The 18,640-nt window shown below is 41.9% G+C and overlaps 1 protein-coding gene across 1 annotated transcript; it reads left to right on the top strand.

The window, feature by feature from the left end:
- Positions 1-1,654: 1,654 nt before the first annotated feature.
- Positions 1,655-3,194, top strand: LOC137817165 (early nodulin-75-like). The gene has a single exon (XM_068620416.1). The coding sequence runs from the start codon at positions 1,677-1,679 to the stop codon at positions 2,853-2,855; it is 1,179 nt and encodes a 392-aa protein (XP_068476517.1). The 5' UTR covers positions 1,655-1,676; the 3' UTR covers positions 2,856-3,194.
- Positions 3,195-18,640: the final 15,446 nt, after the last annotated feature.

The raw sequence follows: 18,640 nt of genomic DNA, 5'->3' as shown, positions 1-18,640 counted from the left end.
CAAAGAGTAAAATTGAATATATATTTTCGCTTAAATTTATGTGATTAAAAAATTCTTATTAGTATTTTATAATATTAAAAGACTATTATTTTGAAATTAAAAAAAAACACCTTTTGCATAATTTATTTCTGTCAAACATGACTATTTTAGTGGGATATTTCCTCTACCCACCTTCTACTCCATGCACATACTTAAACACTTTTAAATATTTTTATTTTTTTAAACTAATTTAGCCAAGGGAAGATTGTTCCGCGGGCCATTTCAAAGACCGAATGTCGCGTTATTACGTTCAAATATATTTTGTTAGCAAATGAGACATTTTTTACTCGTGAAAAAATCATCTCACTAATACTCTTTATAAAAAAATATGTTAATATTTTTATTATTGAGTAAAATTGGGTGTTAATTTTTCGATAAAAATACGTAATTTTTTATATAATAATATTATAAATGTTATAAAAAAGAGTATAAAAAACATTTTGTACGTATTTTTTTGATTTTTTTTAATAATTAATAATTTTTCACTAATAGGAACGTAACATTAGATAGTTTTGTGATGGTGCTATCGCTTAATTTAAAAATAATCAAATCTAACTGATATTTTTAAACACAGTTTTATGAACAAACATTATTGATATTACGTTTTATTTTTATTTTTTTCACGGAGGTAGTAGCAAAATGTTTCCATTTTTGACGGAGAATATTATATGTTTCCATTTGGATAAAAGTAATTTTATTATGATTGGAGTAATTTTTGTTTTATTATATAACCTTATGAGAAAGAGCAGGTTGTGGTGTATGATTGGAGTGAATACGGGTGGTCATTATTTCATCAGCTTCTCGTGACACCTTTTACTCCACCAATCATCCCAACCTCCCTCCATCCTTTCTTCATTTTTCATTTTCACCATACAAAATACCAAGAGATCAATTTTATTCATTCTGAAAAACTAACAAATAAATTATATATATATACATCAAAATTTGAAAATGAAAAATAAATAATAGAACCATACTATCAAATTATAACAGTTATCAAAATAAAATAATTTAATAATTAAAGACAAGCAAGTAATTGATTAATTAGAAGAAAAAAAATATATAACTTGGACTCTTTTATTAATTTGATCCTCTGCAGTGTACTAATTAGAAACAAGTGATATAACTACTATTTTTTTAATTTTATCCTATGTTTTACTCAGATCTGTAATTATTGCACAATAATTAATCCTACTGTCAGAACACATAGTTCTCAGGAGACTCCATTGAACTTTAATGGGTAGAAAATCCACTCAGGGGTACTCAATATAGAAAGAAATTGCTGATATTTTGATATTCCAATTAATTACACCTACTTAATAATTTAATAAATTAATATTTTAATTATATTTATTTTATATTTTCATTTAAAATACTAATATATATTATTATATTATTACAATGGACTATTAAGAGAATGGTTTTACATTTCCAGGTGTCAAAAGTATTCTTTTAAATAAAAACCACAAATTATACCTGCCACACTTTTGACTTTTTATTGGGATTTAAATATTATTTTGTATACAGTTAATAATAAAATAAGAAAATATAGATGATTTTGACAGAAAATTTTGTGATATCTCTCCCTATAAATGCTTTTTCGTAGTTAGGAGTTTCTTCGCCACAAGCTGTCTCACATGACTTCTTTACACTCACTCACGTTGCTCCTTCTTGGAGTGGTGTTTGTCACTACTCCAGTGGTGGCTAATTTCAACATACCCATTTATGAGCCTCCCCCAATAGAGATACCACCCATCTATGAACCTCCACCAACTGAAATACCACCGCCATTATATAAACCCCCATTCATCCCTCCTCCACTCTTCCACCCTCCATATGAGAACCCACCACCAGTCTTTCAACCTCCTTATGAGAAACCACCACCAAAGTATCAACCACCGCATGAGAAACCTCCACCAGTGTACGAACCTCCTCATAACAAACCCCCTCATGAAAAGCCACCACCACTATACAAACCTCCTCATGACAAACGACCACACGAGAAGCCACCACCAGAATATCAACCTCCCCACGAAAAGCCACCACCAGTGTATCAACCTCCTCACCAGAAGCCACCTCCAGAGTATCAACCTCCACACGAGAAGCCACCACCACTGTATCAACCTCCTCACCAGAAGCCACCACCAGAGTATCAGCCTCCCCACGAGAAGCCACCACCAGTGTATCAACCTCCTCACAAGAAGCCACCACCATTCTGTCAACCTCCTCTCGTAGAACCACCACCAGTATATCACCCTCCTCACGTGAAGCCACCACCAGTATATCAACCGCCTCACGTGAAGCCACCACCAGTGTATCAACCTCCTCTCGTGAAGCCACCACCAGTATATCAACCTCCTCACGAGAAAACACCACCAGTGTATGAACCTCCTCTCGTGAAGCCACCACCAGTGTATCAACCTCCTCTCGTGAAGCCACCACCGGTATATCAACCTCCTCTCGTGAAGCCACCACCGGTATATCAACCTCCTCACGAGAAGACACCACCAGTGTATCAACCGCCTTATAAGAAGCCACCACCAGTGTATCAACCTCCTCATGTCAAGCCACCACCCGTATATGAACCTCCTCTCGTGAAGCCACCACCGGTGTATCAACCTCCTATCGTGAAGCCACCACCAGTGTACCAACCCCCTTATGAGAAGCCACCACCAGTGTTTCAACCTCCATATGAGAAGCCCCCACCACTATTTCTACCCCCTTATGAGAAACCGCCACCAGTGTTCGAACTTCCTTACCCACCGGGTTGCAGTCCCCCACCCTATGGTCACTTTCCACCATCCAAGAAAAACTAATAACAAGTGGCGGCTGTGATGTGTTTTAGAGGGATCGTTTGTCAGATAAAGTTTTGTTTTGTTAGGGAAGCACTTTTAAGACTACAAGCTCAACCTGCTCCTTCTGCATGCAATTGTTCTTAAAAATAAAGGCTCTATGCCTCTGCACAATAACTTCAATTTCCCTTTCAACAAAGATATGTTAATGTCTATTATTGGGTTCATCAATGACTACAATTAGTTTTTCTTTGTGCTATTAAATCTAAGTTGAAAACAAATTAAACTTAGTTATATGTATGAACTTCATATTCAGTGGGATCAATAGTGCCAATGCAATGCGTGATGTTGTTTCGTATGTAACTCATATATACACTCTTTACTTTTCATTTTATTGAAATACTACTTATATATACGTAGTTCTTAGATTAAAAATAAATAGTTCAAAGAAAGAAAAAATTAGAGTAAATTGGTCCTCTGTGTATATATTGGTTAATAATAAATACTCTTGTGTACCGACTTTCACTGTATAATTAATATAAAATTTACTAATAGCTAATTTATTAAAGAAATTGATAAACTAAATTTTCATGAATTTTTATTTGAAAATAATATGTTTTTATTTACAATACACAACTAAAATTTTCTTTTTATGCAGTGAAGTCAGGTTTTACCATGATCTACGAGGAATAACTTTGTTTGTGTATCATATTTACTCAGATACACAAACACCTAATTTTCTACACTACACCATTCTATACTAATAAAATTAAATTTTTATTTTAAAATATAAATAATTTGAAATGAATCAATAAGAAATTAAAAATATTATTTTTTCTATTAGGTGTTAGAAGGATGTAGGAAAATTGAAAGATGTAGATTTAAAATTGTTTTCAGCTTAAATTGGGTGTGAGAGACAAATAAGTACTCCATTTGTTATTTTATTATAATAGTTAGTTTTGATTTTTTTTTTATCTAAAATGAGAAAAATATTAATAATTGTTGTTTATTAGTCAAATTAAAATGATTTCAGTATAAATCGTCTACCCATTATTAGACCGGTTTAACACTAAAGATATAATAGTATAATAAGGTTAGATGACCTCAAGTAGTTTTCTAATGAATTCAATAGTAAATCTAGTCAATCATGTCAGAATGTATGACTTTAAACTAGAGGGGAGGGGGTGAATGGTTTAAAAAGAGTTTTCGCAAACTTTTAAGTCTAGAATGAAATTACTTCTAGAAAACTTGATTCAGAATTCAGTTTGCCAAAAACACAAAGCAATTTAGCACACCACCAGAAAAATAATCGGTTGTTTTGCAGAAACAATCGGTTGTTTATACCAGTTTACAATATAAATTGAAATTAAAGAGTTCAAGGGATAGAGAAATTGAACACACATGTTTATACTGGTTCACTCTTAAACCAAGAGCTACATCCAGTCTTCTGAGAAATCACTGGGGAATCCACTAAGCAATCAACCCTAGATTACTTACAACATCACCAAAGAAGTGACCTTGATCCCCTCAAGACACACACTTCATTTGGCTCAGCACAAACACCACTAAGAATGCTAATCTTGACAACCTCAAGAACACACAACACTTCTTAGCTTCACACACAGAGTTTCTTCAAAGTACAAAAGGATTACACTTGTTATAGAAAGGTCTAAAATCAATACAAGATGAAAATCCTATTCCACACTCTCTTGATCCAAGCAATCACAAAGCAAACTTCAACTCTTGAAAAGCAAAAATCAGTGAAAAACTCAAATCTATTTTTCTTTTATTAAATCTCTGTTCTTGTTTGTTACAAACATAACAAACTATTTATTGCTTTCAAAGACTGGTCAAAGCATTTAAAACTGGAGCGTAATCAGTTATAAAATCATTTAATGCTTAGTCAAAGCACAAAACAGTTTTCTGTTATGGTCCCAAAACAAACAATCAGTTGAATACTCTAATCAATCGGTTGTTTTGGTTTGACAACAAGTCAACCATCAAAAACAGTTTTCAACCTTTCTAAAAACACCTAAGTATAAAACAATCGGTTGTTTTGACAAAACAACAGGTTGTTTTTCACTTAGTTTGAAAAACACTTTCAATTAAAAGGTTTAAGAATGCTTAAGCTTTGGATTCAATCAAGAGTGGATTTACACAAAAAATCTACCCCAAATCCTATTCTAAAACACCTATGCAACAGCAAGCACAACCAACCTTCCATCAAACTTCAAAGGGTTTGGATTCTTCAAAGCTTGAACACACTTGATTCAACAATCTCCCCCTATTTGATGAAGACTAATCCCTGGTTGCTTGTGTTGGATTTGATTGAATCTGAAGCAATTCATGCAAGACAAAGTTTAAGCAAAGCACAATATCTCTGATAGAGGGTTAGAGCAAAAACAGAAACAGTATATCAGCAGCATTAAAACCAGCAAAAATAAGGCTTACTTAAACACTCATACACAAAATAGAGTTTGCAAAAATATAAAAGATAATGAAAGACAACACAACATAAAATCTCCCCCTATTTGTCTTCACAAATAGACAAAAAAAGAGAGATGAAAACATAATTGTTCCAGATTTTACAGAATTGAAAAAACAGAAGGACTTAAACTGATACAAGACCAAAAACAATCGGTTGTTTTGTGAATTCAACCGGTTGCTTTTACTTTAATCATCGTTGCCATACTGGAGTTCAAAAATCTGATTCTGAACAACTTCTATCTGTTCATCCAAGGTCATAAACCGTGTATCCATGTTGTTGAACCTGTTGTCTATACTCTGGAAGTTGCTTACACACAAATCATGAAGATTTATTTGGTTCTCAGCAAAACCATCAAGCCTATTTACCATGTATCTTTCAAAAGAAGACATGGATGGCATTTCATCTTCTTGATTTCCTGCATTGGTTCCAACACCTAGATTGATCTCAGGTTGTTCCTCATGGTGAAAATCCATGTCAGCAGCTTGATCTTTTTCATCAAAATCAGCAGCTGCAGCACTTGATGAAGCACCATGATCTCCTTCTTTACTCACCCATTTCCAATTTATTTTGGTGAATCACATCTTGCTAAGAGAGCCATTGTTCATCTCTTGTGTTGACTTAACCAGCTCAAATGTCTCATCCTCAAGATTCACTTCAAAATAGAGCAAGAATTTAGAGATTAAAACAACATAGGGATAGTGATAATCACTTAACCTCATGGCTTTTTGCATGTGTTCTTTGATGATGTGGATCCAATTGATTTTGATCTTCTTCATGATGCAGTAGATGCATACAAGGTCTTCTTCTGTTAGGACAGAATGGTTGCTCCCCCTTGGAGTAAGAATCCAAGTTACAATAAGAGCAAGCACCCTTTCATCTAGCTTTAAGCCTCCAACCGAACAAGTTCTCACTTGGGCATTTTGATTCTTCAAGCAACTCTTGTAGTATTGGACTTTGTTAAAATCCTCCACTACTCCAAGATTTCCCTTGTTGATTCTTAGTCTAGCATATTTTAGATCAACAACAACAGTCCACACATCATAAGTGATCTCCATGTCAACTCCCTTCACATGAGAAACAAGGTTGTTTCCCTCAAACTTGAGATTGGTGTAGAATACCCGGATCAAATCAGGGTATATGTTCCTCTTCATCTCCAAGAACCTTCTTAGAGATTGATCTTTGAGCAACTTCCTCACATTATCTAGCTTTTGGCTTTTCAACAATCAAAGGAAACAACTTTGGGGTTGTTAATCACCTTTGTGCTAGTTTCAAACCAATACCTTTCAATGAGCTCATTGTCTCCAGAAAACCAGCCCTCTAATCTCCCTCCAGACCTTACAACTCTGGTTTTGACCCTCTTTGATGTAGGAGGAGTTGATTCCATGATAGCAGAAAAAAAGGGCAAAGAAGACTCACACAAGGAGAGCAAGAGATGTTGCAAGAGATGACTCAATTGATTGTTCTTGTGAGAGAGAACAACTGCAATAGAATTTAAAGAAACACAGAACCAAACTGCATTCAATGATGTGAGTGGGTTTCAGTTTTTCAGAGAGAAAAGACTTGACCAAGACCTGCACATAAAACATAAGAAAAAGCAGAAAATCACATGGTCATCAAATGTGATCTTTGACTAGTCATAAAGGCTCTTAAATTTTCAAGATTTTGGAATATATTCCTTTATGACATGTTGTAACTTCCTCCAGAACGTGATCAACTTTCAACACTGCTTTATTGACTAAGGATTCTTTCATAATTGAGATCTGCAACAGACAAAATTCAAAAAAAAGAATTAAATCCATTCTTTCACAGTGCTGTCAGAGAGGAAACAATCGAAACAATCGGTTGTTTTTCTGCAGCAGCAAAACAAATTTTGAATTTTAAGAATTTACAGATAGAATTCAGTGTAGATGAAATTAAGCATTTAACCAGACTTATTAAGCATGAAAAAGAATTTTAAAAGGAATTAAAGATAGAGATAAAGAAGGTATTATCCTTTATGATGTTCCTTCAATGAGTCATATGCCTTTTGGTCAAGAAGTCTCTTTTGAATATTGAGTACCTTGGACTGATACATAACATTGATTCAACTTCAATGTTGATATTTTCCTTCCAAGAACCTGATCAGATGACTCAGTGCCTCATGTTTCTCTATATTCCCAGCATAAACATGAATTCAAGCAACAAGGTTTGGTCCCCTTACAAATGTGGGTCCTTTTGGTTTACTTTTATCATATGAAACCTCACAACCTTTGGGAATCCATTTCATAAAGCCTCTGGGAACAGAAAATTTATTTATTTTGCAGAATCTAACAGAATGGTCTTTCTTCATGCAATAAAAGAATGTAACAACTGTTAGAATGTATGGCTTTAAACTAGAGGGGGGGGGGGGGGGAGGGTGAATGGTTTAAAGAGGGATTTCGAAAACTTTTTAGCCTTGAATGAAATTACTTCGAGAATATCTTGATTAAGAAATCAATTTTTCAAAACACAAAGCTAAAAGCACAACACCAACAAAACAATCGGTTGTTTATACCAGTTTACAAATATCAAAACTGAATTTAAAGAGTTAAGGGATAGAGAAAATGCACACAGAGAGTTATACTGGTTCACTCTAAACCCAGAGCTACATCCAGTCTTCTCAGAAACCGCTGAGGAACACTACTAAGTACTCAAACCTAGATCACTTACAAAACAACCAAGAAAGTGACCTTGATCCCTTCAAGACACACACTTCTTTTGGCCAACACACCAACACTAAGAATGCTGATCTTGATCCCCTCAAGAACACACAACACTTCTCAGCAAACACACAAAGGTTCTTGTTCAACAAATACAAGGATTACACTTGTTACAAAAGCAAATCTGAAATCAATACAAGAGAAAATCCTATCTCACACTCTTTGATCAATCTCAATCTCTAAGCAATCTCAACTCTTTGAAAATCTCAAAACTTGTGTAAGTCTTAAAACTCAAATCTGTTTTTCTGAATATATTCAAAGATATTGTTTGTTATCAAATCTTAACAAACTATTCATTGCATTTAAAGATTGGTCAAAACATTAATAACTGGAGCGTAAACAGTCAGAAAATCATTTAATGCTTAGTCAAAGCACAAACCATTTTTCTGTTATGGTACCAAAACAAACAATCGGTTGTTTCCACGAATCAATCGGTTGTTTTGGTTTTGACAGCTCAACCATTTGAAAAACAGTTTTCAACCTTTTCTAAAAACACCTAAGTATAAAACAATCGGTTGTTTCGACAAAACAATCGGTTGTTTTTCACTTAGTTTGAAAAACACTTTTCTTTTAAAAGATTGAGAATGCCTATGCTTTGGATTCAATCAAGAGTGGATTACATAACTCAATCTACCCCAGATCCTTTCTAAGACAGCTCAGCAACAACAAGCACAACCTTCAACATCCTTTAAAGGGTTTTGGATTCTTCAAAGCTTGAACACCACTTGGTTCAACAATCTCCTCCTATTTGATGAAAACATATCCCTGGTGCTTGTGTTTGATCTGATTGAATCTAAAGCAGTACCTACAAAAGAAAAACATATATACCATCCAATGCTTCTTACAGCAGCAGGTTGGATTTTCACACATTGAAAGTATAAAACCTGATAAACAATCGGTTGTTTCTATTAGCAGCAACAGAAAATAGTTTTATATCAGAGATTTTAATCAGTATTAAACAGTTTCAGATAAGGATACACAAGACCAAATTATTCTCCCCCTATTTGTCTTCACAAATAGACTTTAACAGTAATAAAACAGATTTAAGAGAGATTATTAAGATCAAGGATACCTAACTCATTTCTTAGGAAGAAAAAGCTCTCTTTTGGTAGTGGTTTCTTGAAGATGTCAGCTAACTGCAGTTTGGTCTCCACAAACTTCACTTCACAGTTCCCATTGTTTACATGATCCCTAATGAAATGATGCCTTATCTCAATATGTTTGGTCCTTGAGTGCTGAATCTGATTTTTAGTAAGATTGATGGCACTTGTGTTATCACACATCAAAGGAACTTTGTTGATATGTAATCCAAAGTCTGTTAGTTGTTGTTTGAGCCACAAAATCTGTGCACAACAGCTTCCAACAACAATATACTCAGCCTCAGCAGTAGAGAGAGCAACACAAGCTTGCTTCTTGCTATGCCATGAGATTAGGCTTGAGCCAAGAAGGTGGCAAGTGCCACTTATGCTTTTTCTATCTAGCTTGCAACCTGCAAAGTCAGAATCTGAATAACCAATTAAATGCATTGGAGAGTGAGAAGGATACCATAACCCAACATATGATGTTCCTTTGAGATATTTCAGAATTCTTTTTGCAGCTTTGAAGTGTGACTCTTTAGGATTTGCTTGATATCTAACACATAGACACACCACAAACATGATGTCCGGCCTACTAGCTGTTAGATAAAGCAAATAGCCAATCAATCCTCTGTATTTGGTTTGATCTGCACTCTTTCCAGCAGTATCAACATCCATGTAGCAGCTTGATGGCATTGGAGTGCTTGCTTCTTTGCAACTCTCCATTTCAAATTTCTTGAGAATCTCCTTGCAATACTTTGATTGACATACAAAGATCCCATCCTTTGTTTACTTAACCTGTAATCCAAGAAAGAAAGACAGTTCTCCCATCATAGACATTTCAAACTCACCTTTCATTGCAGCCACAAATTCTTCACACAACCTATCTTGTGTAGCACCAAAGATGATGTCATCAACATAGATTTGCACAAGAATTATTTCTGAATTTGACTTTTTGATGAAGAGAGTCTTGTCTACCATTCCCCTTTTATAAACATGAGATAGCAGAAAGTTACTAAGCCTCTCATACCACTGCCTTGGAGCTTGCTTCAGTCCATACAAAGCTTTCTTCAACTTGAAGACATGGTTGGGATGTTTATAATCTTCAAAGCCCGGTGGTTAATCTACATACACTTCCTCATTGATGTAGCCATTCAAGAAGGCACTCTTGACATCCATTTGGAAGATTTTTAAACCACTCATACAAGCAAAAGCGAGATGCAGCCTCAGCCTCCAACCTTGCAATAGGGGCAAAGGTTTCACCATAGTCTATGCCCTCCTCTTGACTGTAGCCTTTGGCAACTAGCCTTGCTTTGTTCCTTGTGATCACACCATCTTCATCCAACTTGTTCCTGAAAACCCACTTCGAATCTATAATATTCATTTCATATGTTCTAGGGACAAGAAACCATACCTCATTCCTTGCAAACTGATTTAACTCTTCATGCATAGCTTCAACCCACTTTTCATCCTTGAGAGCCTCATGAATTGACTTAGGTTCAATTTGAGAGACAAAAGATGTGTGCCTGCAGAAGTTTGAGATGGAGCTATGTGTGGAGACACCTTCCTTTATCTGCCCTATGATGTTTTCCACTGACAGATCTCTAGGAATCCTCCACTCTTTGGGCATCTCACTCTGTTGTAGAATTTCAATCGGTTGTTTCTACGAATCAACTGGTTGTTTTTATGCACAGATTTCTAGCTTCTCCAAACTGATGCTCCGTTCATCCTCTTCAGCTCTAGTCTTCGGGATTTGGATGTTTTTGTGATCTACCTCATCAAAGACAACATGAACTGATTCTTCTACAGTCATCAACCTCTTATTGTAGATTCTATATGCATAACTTGTGAGAGAATACCCTATAAAGATGCCAAGATCCGCTTTCTCATCAAACTTCCCCAAGTTTTCCTTTCCATTGTTGAGAATGAAACAACTACAGCCAAAAACTCTGAGATGGTTGATGTTAGGCTTCCTTCCATTGAAGAGTTCATATGGAGTCTTATTCAAAATGGGCCTAATAAGCACTCTATTCATCACATAACAAGAAGTGCTCACTACATCCGCCCAAAAGTACTTAGGAAGAGATGATTCACTAAGCATTGTCCTTGCTAGCTCTTCAAGAGACCTGTTCTTCCTCTCTACCAGACCATTCTGTTGTGGAGTTCTTGGTGCAGAGAAATTGTGCAGAATCCCCATCTTTTCACAGAACTTGCTAAACTTCTCATTTTGGAATTCTCCTACATGATCACTTCTAATAGAGCCTATGTTGCAGTTCTTTGTATTTTGCAACCTTCTTGCTAGCTTCTTGAATGCAGAAAACGCATCACTCTTTGATTCCAAGAAAAGAGTCCAAGTGAACCTAGAAAAGTCATCAACAATATCAAGAGCATAATAATTTCCACCAAGACTCAGTTCTTGAGGGTCCAAAGAGATCCATGTGAAGAAGTTCAAGGGGTTTTAAAGAAGAAACAACATTTTTTATTTTAAAAGAACTTTTCACTTGTTTCCCTTTTTGGCACGCTTCACAAATGTGATCCCTCTCAAACTTGAGCTTTGGTAGCCTAATCACAAGATCCCTTGAAATTAACTTGTTCAAGTGATTCATGTGAATATGAGCAATTCTTCTATGCCAAAGCCAAGATTCATATTTCTTGGATAGAAGATATCCAATTGAACATGGTGAAGAGATATCTAGAAGATACACATTATTGACTCTCTTACCTACCAACATTACCTCTTTGGTGTTGGGTAGACAGATTTCACATGTGTTTGACTTGAACATCACTTGATATCCCTTGTTACATAGTTGGCTAATGCTCAACAGATTGTGCTTTAGACCATCTACATAGAGCACATCATGGATGACCAAGATGTCTTTGTCTCCTATGGATCCTTTGCCAAGAATCCTTCCTTTGTTGTTGTCCCCATAGGTGACATGCCCTTCTTGCTTAAAGGAGATGCTTAGGAACTTTGATTTGTCCCCTGTCATGTGCTTGGAACATCCACTGTCCAAGTACCATTGTTGCTTGCTCTCCTCCAAGATTTCCTACAAAGAAGATTTTCAAGCACAAAGATTTGGTCCCCTTATGAATGTGGGTCCATTTGGTTTACATTCATCAATTGAATCTTTAGTGCACTTAGGAATCCATTTCATAAAGCCCTTAGGAACAACATATTTTCTGATTTTACAGAACCTCACAGAATGGCCTCTTTTCATGCAATAGAAGCATGTAATAATCAGTTGTTTCGATGGTCCAATCGATTGTTTTTCTGGCATTTTCGAAAAAGATTTTGAAAATCTATCCTTTTTGTTTTGTGGGTTAAAACCCAATCAAGCTGTACCGTCCCGTATCAGGGCGTTGACTAAGTCAAGGTCAAAGTCAACGACTGGAAGGTCAAAGTCAACTCAAGGTGTCGCCCAGGTGTAGAGACGCCAAGAGGAAGCGTCGCCAAGGCAGGACAAGGCGTCGCTAAGGCAAGGCGTCGCCTAGGTGAAGGCGTCGCCTAGGTGAGGGCGTCGCCTAGGTGAAGGCGTCGCCCAGGTGAGGGCGTCGCCAGATCCAACAGTGTAAAAGCAAGGCAATCACGGTGTGGTTCCCCGATACCCATGGGTAGGAAAGACCATGGAGGGAGCGACGTCGTGGGAAAGCCTCAGGTCCCGATATCTCGGGAAAGTGATAAAGAGAAGGAAAAGGTGGCTTCAAGGCCATAGTGATAGTACCAGTGAAGGGCAGCCTGACTCGCGAAGTACCCCTGCCGCCCCAGAGACGCCTTCGGGACAGATACGACCCAAGAGGAAGGTCACGCCCAGGATAACCGAGTGCAGGGTGTGAGAGGAAGGCAGATACGCTCTCAGAGTAAGTGGCTAGATACTTGGGGGCATGATTTGGCACCCAAAAAGCCACCCCTAGCGCAGTAGCACTCCCAAGCAGGAGGACCCACACGTAGAAACGTCCCCAGATGGGCAGAAACGCCCCCAGATGGGGTCATGACGTCGTGAGGCCCTCCACGTGTATGACAGCAATGCCGGAATAGAAACACCCTCTAGTCAGGTGCCAGGTAATTAAAGATATTCAATACAGTTTCCCTTTTCAGCATTCAGGTACTATTATGGCTCCCAAGCGTTTCAACGTCTTAAATGCGCTACGTTTCGTAATTAAGCGCTTTAATGAGTGTGTTACGTTCGAGTTTAAAAGCGCTTTAAGGCGCTTTAAATGCTGGGGCAGTTTAAATAGCGCGGAGAATGTCGGAAAAAGGGTTGGAACCTTTGGCAAATTTACGAGAAACTCTTTGGTTGCTTGCCCGTGCTTTAAGGTTACGTACAACTGACCGGAGAAGATTTTTGCCTGAAGGGGACAACACACACACATATACACGGTTTCTTTTACCACCCCCAGAGTGCCATACGCGGCGCTTAGAGACGTGGGTGGACAGTTTTTGGTGTTTCTTGCTGGCTGACTTGAGCGTCGGAGTGCACACGGCCGCTAGGGCGCCTCTTTGTCCTCTTTTTTGCAGGAATCCACGGGCAACCGGCGGGAAGGAGTCCCCAGTTGACTGTTGAGGTCGTGCACGAAGACGTCCCGGTCAACCGGACGGAACATTTGGCGCCCACCGTGGGGCCGATATAAAACATCAGTCCCATCACAAGTTCGAGGAAATTTTACCAAGTTACAGTAACGTTGAAGGAGGTTGGAGTGACAATGGCCCCCACCAGACGAAGAGCAGCGCGCGCAGCCCCAGCAGACCTATCCATGCAGCAGGTCCTGGAAATAATGAGGGGGCTGCAGCAGGACATGGCGGATTCGAAGATGGAGCAGGAGCGCATGCAGGCAGACCTTGACGCCTCGCATGAGCGCAACGAAGAGCTCCACCGTGTGAATGAGGAGTTGCGCCAGGGCCTGAGAAACGATCGAAGGCGGCCTGGGCAGGACGAGACGGAGAACCATTCCCCACCAAGGGAGTTTTCCACTCCTTTCTCGCAGGAGATCCTAGATGCAGCGATCCCGAACACGTTCGCGGGACCCAAGGTAATCTTCACTGGGATGGAGGACCCAGAGACGCACCTTGCCGCATTTCACACACAGATGGTCCTGATAGGTGGTTCTGATGCTGCCAAGTGCAAGCTCTTCATGAGCACCCTGACCGGGATGGCTATGGACTGGTTCATTAGCCTCCCCGAGGGCCATATCACATCTTTCCGCCAGTTGTCGCGATTATTCAGAGAACAATACTTAGCCAACAAAGCCCCGCCGCCGGTCTCCTACGACCTGTTTGATGTGAAGCAATATCAGGGGGAGACCCTGAAGGAGTATATCAATCGCTTCGGGGCCCAGGTTGTGAAGGTTGGTACAACAGAGGAGCCTATGATTGTGTACGCATTTGTGAAAGGCGTATGCCCCGGCCCCTTTGGAGAATCTATTATCCGCAATCGCCCTAGGACCTTTGCTGAATTACGGCGTAGGGCGGTAGAGCACATTGCTTCGGAAGGGGAGGTATGTGTGAAGCGCACAGCGCCGTACCCCCACGCCCGAGGGGACCAACGCGAGTTCAACCCGTCAGAGTCAATGAGACCACGACGGGGAGAAAGAAGTCAGAGGCGAGACGCCCCTACGAGGCCAGAAAGCCCCAGCCTCGGGGCCCAGCAGGAGGCGAACGCCCCGCCAGAGAAAGAGCAAGACCGGCGAGGTACAACTTCGTGGTTGAGTTGAAGGATTTGATTGCCGTGCCCAACATAGCTGAGAGGCTGAGGCGACCGGCGAAGACCGACAAGGTGTTAGGGCCTTGTAAAGAGTCTTGGTGCGAATTCCACGAGGCTTTCGGGCACCAAATTGACAATTGCCTGTCGTTGGGCTACCAGCTAGATGAGCTGGTAAGGACTGGGTTTTTGAAAGATTATGTCGCAGATTCCCCAACGACCGCACCTTGCCGTCGCCGGCAGATGAGCCAGCGCACGAGATGCCAGTGCTTGGCGAGGTCCATACCATTGCTGGAGGTTTCTCTGGCGGAGGGGCCACCGCCTCCCAGCGGAAGAAATACACGAGGGGGGTAAATTCAGTCGAAGACAGGCTCTCAGGGGAGCCATGGGAGTCAGATATCGTGTTCACACGACGAGACCTCCGAGATGTGGTACCCCACGACAACGATCCCGTTGTCATCTCTGTTGTCACGGCCGGAAGGAAGGTTCACAGAGTGCTTGTTGATCAAGGAAGTTCGGCAGACGTCATGTTTCTGTCGACCTTCAACAAATTACGGTTGTCCCCCGATCTGTTGAGTCCCTATACGGGATGTTTGTATGGGTTCGGGGATAACCAGGTAGAGGTCCGGGGGTACCTGGAGTTGAGGACTACGTTCACAGACGGAGAGGCCTCCCGCACCGAGAGTATCCGGTACCTCGTCGTGAACGCTAATTCTGCCTACAATATTTTGCTGGGCAGGCCGGCGTTAAACCGGTTAAGCGCAGTGTCCTCCACCCGTCACATGAAGATGAAGCTACCAGACCTTAGTGGCCGGGTGATAGTCATCAGATCAGACCAGGAGGAGGCGAGGAAATGCTACGTAAACAGCCTGAAGACGAAGAGAGGCGTTTTCATGGTGTACGAACGTCCGCCGAGCGCGGACGCAACGATGATTGAGGCGACGCCCGCTGGGCTGACGCTTGAAGAGGCCATAGCAGAAAGGGCGATGCCCGAAGCAGATGTGCCAATGGAGGAGGCGCCCGTGGAAGAGGCGGTGCCCCCCGAAGAAGCGGCACCCGTAGAAGAAGCGGCGCCCGCCGAAGATGATAATAGGGAGCAACCTGCAGCTAACACCCTAGAAAGGGAGATTGGCGGCAAAGCTTTCAAGTTAGGAAGCTCGCTAAGTCCAGAAGAACAGGAAGGGGTGGCAGGAGTGATTTCGCGCCACCTGGACGCCTTCGCATGGTCCGCCTCGGATATGCCGGGCATCGACCCCGATTTCCTGTGTCACCACCTCAGCATGGACGCCACGGTCCGCCCCGTGCGTCAGAGAAGGAGGAAGTTCAATGAGGAGCGACAACAGGTGGTGAAAGATGAAACGCAGAAGCTGCTGAGTGCTGGCCACATTAGGGAGATTCAGTACCCCGAGTGGCTCGCCAACGTCGTCTTGGTGAAAAAGGCGAGCGGAAAGTGGAGAATGTGCGTTGACTTCACGGACCTGAACAAGGCGTGCCCAAAGGATTCCTATCCGTTGCCCAGCATCGACGCCCTAGTGGACAGCGCGTCTGGCAGCAAGGTGTTAAGCTTCCTGGACGCCTTCTCAGGGTATAACCAAATCAAGATGCACCCCAGAGACGAGAGCAAGACTGCGTTCATGACTGAAACATGCAGTTATTGCTATAAGGTGATGCCCTTCGGGCTCAAAAATGCTGGCGCCACGTACCAAAGGTTAATGGACAAGGTCCTGGCGCCAATGCTTGGGAGAAACGTATACGCTTATGTAGACGACATGGTGGTGGCGTCGCAGAACAGGGTGCAGCACATGGCAGACTTGGAGGAGTTGTTCAACACAATATCCAAATACCGCCTCAAGTTGAACCCCGAGAAGTGTGTTTTCGGGGTAGAGGCCGGTAAATTCTTGGGTTTTCTGCTCACCGAGAGGGGGATAGAGGCGAACCCCGACAAATGTGCGGCTATTATCGCCATGCGGAGTCCGACGTCGGTAAAGGAGGTTCAACAGTTAACAGGGCGAATGGCGGCGCTCTCGAGGTTTGTTTCCGCCGGAGGAGAAAAGGGGCACCCGTACTTCCAGTGCCTCAAGAGAAACAGTCGCTTTGCATGGACTGAGGAATGCGAAGCGGCTTTCGTTAAGCTGAAGGATTACCTGGCGACGCCTCCAGTTCTCTGCAAACCGGTAACGGGCGTGCCCCTCCGGTTGTATTTTACTGTAACAGATAGGGCCATCAGTTCTGTGTTGGTCCAAGAGCAGGACCAGAGCCAGAAACCCATCTACTTTGTAAGCAAGGCCTTACAGGGAGCTGAGACAAGGTACCAAGCACTGGAGAAGGCGGCGCTGGCGGTAGTGTTCTCGGCTAGGAGGCTCCGTCATTACTTCCAAAGTTTTACGGTGGTGGTAATGACCAACCTCCCTATACAGAAGGTGCTGCAGAAGCCCGATGTGGCAGGAAGAATGGTACGCTGGGCAGTGGAACTGTCAGAATTCGACATACAGTACGAGCCTAGAGGATCCATCAAAGGGCAGGTGTACGCGGATTTTGTAGCAGAACTTTCGCCCGGAGGTGAGCAAGAGGTGGAAGCGAGTTCACAGTGGCTGCTCTCGGTTGATGGCTCCTCAAACCAACAAGGGAGTGGTGCGGGAATAGTGCTGGAAGGACCCGACGGCATACTGATCGAGCAGGCCTTGCGTTTTGCCTTTAAGGCAAGTAACAATCAAGCAGAATATGAAGCCCTGATTGCAGGAATGCTCTTGGCCAAGGAGATGGGCGCTCAGAATCTCCTAGTGAAGAGCGACTCCCAGTTGATTACGGGGCAGGTGTCGGGTGAGTTCCAGGCGAAGGACCCACAGATGGCGGCGTATCTAAAATACGTCCAGTTGTTGAGAGGGGCGTTCAACGCTCTTGAGTTGATACACGTCCCGAGGGAGCAGAATGCCAGAGCTGACCTGCTCGCAAAGCTGGCTAGCTCAGGCAAGGGGGGTAGACAGAGGACAGTGATCCAGGAGACCCTCAAAGCTCCGTGTCGATTCGTGGAAGACAACAGGGTGGATGTCCTCCAGATTTATGCATCAAGGGGAAGGCCGAGGAGTCACTCCTCTTTGACCCAAGATACGCAGAGGGCGCCCCGCATCAGTATATACGCGGGTGTGTCTGAGGAAGAGCGGATGCAGGTCTGTGTCCTGTCCAAGGGAGACACCTGGATGACGCCCTATAAACGATACCTGGCGGATGGGGCTCTTCCAGTGGACCCTGAGGAGGGTAAGAAAATCAAAAGAAATGCCGCAAGGTATACATTGGTGGATGGGGTGCTGTTCAGACACGGTTTCACTCACCCTATCCTAACATGCGTCAGTGGCGATGAGTGCACCAGGATAATGGCGGAGCTACATGAAGGCATCTGCGGAAGCCATGTAGGAGGGAGGTCCTTGGCCTCCAAGGTAATACGCGCAGGGTTTTTCTGGCCAACGGTGAAAGAGGATTGCGCACGGCACGCCCAGCGGTGTAAGCAATGTCAGAAGCACGCCAACTGGCACAAGGCGCCACCAGAAGAGTTGCGGTCCATATACAGCCCGTGGCCTTTCCACACATGGGGAATTGACATCTTGGGCCCTTTCCCGCTAGCAATCAGGCAGATGAAGTATCTGATCGTCGCCATCGAATACTTCACTAAGTGGATAGAGGCGGAGCCCGTGGCACAAATCACCGCGCATAAGGTACAGCATTTCGTGTGGAGAAACATTGTGTGTCGCTTTGGCGTACCTAGGCGCCTGATATCTGACAATGGGACCCAGTTTGCCAGTCAGCAGTTGAGAAA

Source organism: Phaseolus vulgaris, unplaced genomic scaffold, assembly GCF_000499845.2.
Source record: "Phaseolus vulgaris cultivar G19833 unplaced genomic scaffold, P. vulgaris v2.0 scaffold_18, whole genome shotgun sequence".
In the NCBI taxonomy this organism is placed as follows: Eukaryota; Viridiplantae; Streptophyta; class Magnoliopsida; order Fabales; family Fabaceae; genus Phaseolus; species Phaseolus vulgaris.
The sequence above is the reverse complement of the archived record's forward strand: the minus strand, read 5'-3'. Positions and strand labels throughout refer to the sequence as shown.

What these genes read in the sequence shown, in the direction of transcription:
- LOC137817165 (XM_068620416.1), top strand. Translation starts at nt 1,677, where the DNA reads ATGACTTCTTTACACTCACTCACGTTGCTCCTTCTTGGAGTGGTGTTT.